This window comes from Solanum pennellii, chromosome 10 (assembly GCF_001406875.1).
Source record: "Solanum pennellii chromosome 10, SPENNV200".
In the NCBI taxonomy this organism is placed as follows: Eukaryota; Viridiplantae; Streptophyta; class Magnoliopsida; order Solanales; family Solanaceae; genus Solanum; species Solanum pennellii.
In genome coordinates, this window is record NC_028646.1 from 2,698,137 (window position 1) to 2,702,477 (window position 4,341).

The 4,341-nt window shown below is 28.5% G+C and overlaps 1 protein-coding gene across 1 annotated transcript; it reads left to right on the forward strand.

Annotated features, from left to right (window-relative positions):
- Positions 1-761: 761 nt before the first annotated feature.
- LOC107032278 (expansin-B3) lies at positions 762-3,926 on the forward strand. The gene is made up of 4 exons (XM_015233865.2): positions 762-1,061; positions 1,458-1,758; positions 2,656-2,785; positions 3,323-3,926. Exons 1-4 carry the CDS (start codon positions 902-904, stop codon positions 3,518-3,520), a joined length of 789 nt encoding a protein of 262 aa, XP_015089351.1. The 5' UTR covers positions 762-901; the 3' UTR covers positions 3,521-3,926.
- The last annotated feature ends 415 nt before the right edge of the window (positions 3,927-4,341 follow it).

The following is a 4,341-nucleotide window of genomic DNA, read 5'->3' on the forward strand; positions in this document are numbered from 1 at the left end:
TCTTTTCAACTATCAACGTAAGACTTTGTTCGTATACCAACAATATCCCTCTCTAACTAAGTTCCATAATCATTCAATTTACAGTCATTGAAAATGCAAAGACCATGTATATATCATCTTAGCCGATTATAGACGTACAAAGAAACTAAGCCAGACTAGCACTCCCTCGATCTGGTTTATAATAAGTAATCGTATTTCATAATTCAAAATAAGTGATTTTTTAAAGTTCAAAAGAATTCTTAAGTCTTTTTTTATTTATATTTACTCTTTTTTTTTATAGGTTCTTAACTACTTCACATTTTATAGATATATAATTTCACTACTCACATTGAAACCTGATAAAATTCAGATTTACACCAAAAGATTTCACATTAAGATTAAGTTAAAATAATTTTTAATAAAGCCAACTTCGTATACCTAAAAAAAAAATTAAAATTCAAAATTTCTAATTAAAAATTAAAGAAATACATACAACTCTGATATTACTATATGTTATAACATAAAATTAAATAATTATTTGTTTGAATGATAATTAATGTAGTAACATCTATAACTAAAACCAACAAACCAAAGTGACCCCTCAACTGACAAGAATTATACTTAGCTTGCTGTTCTAACGCCTTAACTGTCGCTGGCCCCCATTTATTTTATTTTTATTTTATAATATAAAGTTCATAGTGGTACCATCATAAATAAATAAAAATAATATAAGGTCACATGGACCCTAAAATTTCCACTTAGCTTTATAATATTCTTCACCTTATAAAAATAAGACTATATAATTCTCTTCTTAGTTCTAACTTGTTAACACTCTCATCTCTTCTTCAATTCTTACAATCTTACTACCTCGGTTTCTCCGCGAAACGCAGAGAGAAACCGAGGATTATATTTATACAACGTTATGGATTTTAGTATTCGCCTTGTTAGTTATGTTATGTCGGTGATTTTAGTTTTTTTAACTGTCATTGCATCGGGTACCACTCTCCGACGTGGTGTGAACCCACATTGGCACTCAGCTTCGGCTACTTGGTATGGTAGTCCCAATGGAGATGGTAGTGACGGTACGTTTCGAGTTTCATAGTTTGAATTCTTTAAAAATACTGATAAATGTTCAATTCTTTAAAATAAAATAATAATTTTTGAAGGATTCATAATTATAATTAGGAACCAAAATGTCTTTTACTAAAAAAAATAAAACGATATATAGAAAATATTTTTACATAATTTTAAATCAGCTCGATGAAAAGTTATAGTAAAATAAGTTAATTATTACTGAGGATTTTTATAATATTAAATGCATCATAACGTGCTTTCCAGGTCATGCATTATTATGGATAGACAAAAGGGCCAATGGGAATATAATAAAATCGTTCATTTTTCTATAGTAACGGAATCAAGATTTTACGATTAAATTTTTTTTAATATTATCGATTTTAAATGATGAAATTTTGGTGTAGGTGGAGCATGTGGGTACGGGACAATGGTGGATGTGAAGCCGTTCAGGGCTCGAGTTGGGGCCGTGAGTTCAGCCTTATTTAAAAAAGGCGAAGGTTGTGGTGCTTGCTATAAAGTAAAATGCTTAGATAAAACCATTTGCTCGAAACGAGCTGTGACAATTATCGTTACCGATGAATCGCCGGCCCTAACTAAAGGTCTAGTCCACTTCGACCTTAGTGGGTCCGCATTCGGACGTATGGCTGTTTCGGGTCGTAACACTAACTTACGCAATCGTGGTAAAATCTCCATTATTTACCGCAAGTAAGTCATAAGGAGTATTTCATTTTATTTTACGTGTCTTAATTTTATTTAATTAGTTGAGTAATAATACTAACAGACTGCATTTTCAGTTTTGTCAATTTGTGGTTTAATTAATTAAATACAAGTAATACCGTACAATTTTACTTAAAATTTTTTGAGAAAGTGGTGACAGACTGACAATGACACCACTGAGTCACTATAATTTTTCATTTGCCTTTTTAATATAGTACTACTTTTTTTTTTAATCGAGCGATCGATAAAATCACTTGAAAATAATTTAAGTATTGGCACGAGATATTGTAAGTGGTAGGGTGACTTCATTCACTACAAAAAAAAAGAGTGAATTACGTATGTATTTTCTTAGGGATTAGTATAAAAATTTGCAGGAAAAATAAGTTTTCTATGGATTTTCATATTAATCTTCAAAAATATCCTCATATAATCATAGTTTTCTTGTAGTGATTGTTGCTCTCTGAGCAATTGAGATTTAATCTTTTAAGTATATACAGGATAAAGTATTGTTAGTGACAAAATAGTTTTACTGTTACGATCGATTGAAATTTTGATATTTTTATTGCTTCGATTAATAAAATATTAAATTTTTGAATTTATGTGTGTAGGACTCCTTGTAAATATCCTGGACAAAATATTAAAAAATTTGCAGGAAAAATAAGTTTTCTACGAATTTTCATACCAATCCCCAGAAAAATCTTTATATAATTCATAGTTTTTTTATAGTGATTGTTGCTCTCTGAGCAATTGAGATTTAATCTTTAAGTATATATGCGATAAAGTATTGTTAGTGACAAAATAGTTTTACTGTTACGATCGATTGAAATTTTGACATTTTATTGCTTCGATTAATAAAATATTAAATTTTTGAATTTATGTGTGTAGGACTCCTTGTAAATATCCTGGACAAAACATTGCATTTCATGTAAATGTTGGCTCAACAGCTTATTGGCTTTCTCTTTTGGTGGAATTTGAGGATGGAGATGGTGATATTGGATCCATGCAAATAAAAGAGGTACATATCTTCATTATATATACCGACAGTATAAAATATGTTCGAAAAAGTAAATTAAATTTAACTTGTGATACGTATCGATTAGCTATATTACAAAGTCTTACTTATAGATTTTCTATAAATGATCTGACTGTATAAGTATTTTCTATGTTATTATAGTGTGAAACTTCAATTCGTTTTAAAAATTAATTTTTTCTTTTAAATTATCAGATCATCTAAAAAAATATTAAGTAGGTATTAATTAGTGACATGATCTCTATACAACACATTATTGTGTATAGAATATAATATCTCTATTTTTGTTATGCAATTTTTTCTAAAAGCACTTTCTTAATATGCTCCTCTTTTTTTTTTCCCCTTCCAATAATCTACAAAATTGACTTTCCAACCAATCATATAGTGCAAAATGACTTAATTATTTATTGCTTTTTTATAACAAATGTACTATCCATATGAAGGACATGCTATAAAAGCGAAATAACATGATATATGTGGATATTATCTGTCTTTTAAAATTTTGAAATATTTATTTTTCAGGCAAGGTCTAATCAATGGTTAACGATGACACACCTATGGGGTGCGAATTGGTGCATTATTGGTGGACCATTACAAGGACCATTTTCAATTAAGCTAACCACACTAACCAAAAAGCGAACCCTCTCAGCTAGAGATGTTATTCCAAGTAAATGGACTCCTAAAGCCACTTATACGTCTCGACTTAACTTTTTAAAGTAACTTTTCTTTTTGTACTTCTATAACAATATATCATAGACGAATATATAGTTAAAGACTTGTAGATTCACTAAATAAATACAAATAATGGGTCATGAGAGAAATTTCAAATCTTGAATCTGTCTCGGTGTGGACAGATTTAGAAGAACTAAAACAATAAAACCCTACATAAACATGTTGGTTGGTTTTTTTTTAAAAAAGGGAAAATCAGCCTTTGGATTAGTATAATAAGTTTCCTAGGCTAATTTCTTTTCCTTTTTTTTTCTCTTTATTATTTTGATGTAATTGTTTTTTTTTTCTTCCTATTATTTTGTAAAATGTAAAATGCTTATATGTTGTTAATAGTAGTAGCCCTCTCCAAAGGAGAGTGAGCCCTTTGTGTGTAAAAGTGATTTACATTTTATGTTTTTGTTGTTTTATATGAATACATAAAATGAATGAAAAACGTATGTTTTGTTCCTTTCAAAAAATTTATTGAGCTAAACTTCAGATATAAATAACTAAATATCAGTTATATATGATTGACATACATTTAAAAAAAGTAATCGAACTTTAATCACTTATAATATATTCACGTTCTTAAAATAAAATATCTTAATTTCAATCACACGACCAGAGTTTGATTAGGCCAAAACAAAGGGTGACTATATCTTTTGCTAAGAATTTTTTTTTAATGATTGTCACATGAATAATACTCCCTTCGTCCGGAATTGTTTATCATATTGCGTTTATCGAAAGTTAATTTGACTAATTTTCAAAGGTAAATTAAATTACATTAATTTGATATTTTAAACAAAAAAATTAGATATTTGTAACGACCTGTT

What these genes read in the sequence shown, in the direction of transcription:
- LOC107032278 (XM_015233865.2), top strand. Translation starts at nt 902, where the DNA reads ATGGATTTTAGTATTCGCCTTGTTAGTTATGTTATGTCGGTGATTTTA. An exon ending in CAATGGAGATGGTAGTGACG is followed by an intron (nt 1,062 to 1,457) that starts GTACGTTTCGAG and finishes ATTTTGGTGTAG; the next exon opens with GTGGAGCATGTGGGTACGGG. An exon ending in GATCCATGCAAATAAAAGAG is followed by an intron (nt 2,786 to 3,322) that starts GTACATATCTTC and finishes TTTATTTTTCAG; the next exon opens with GCAAGGTCTAATCAATGGTT.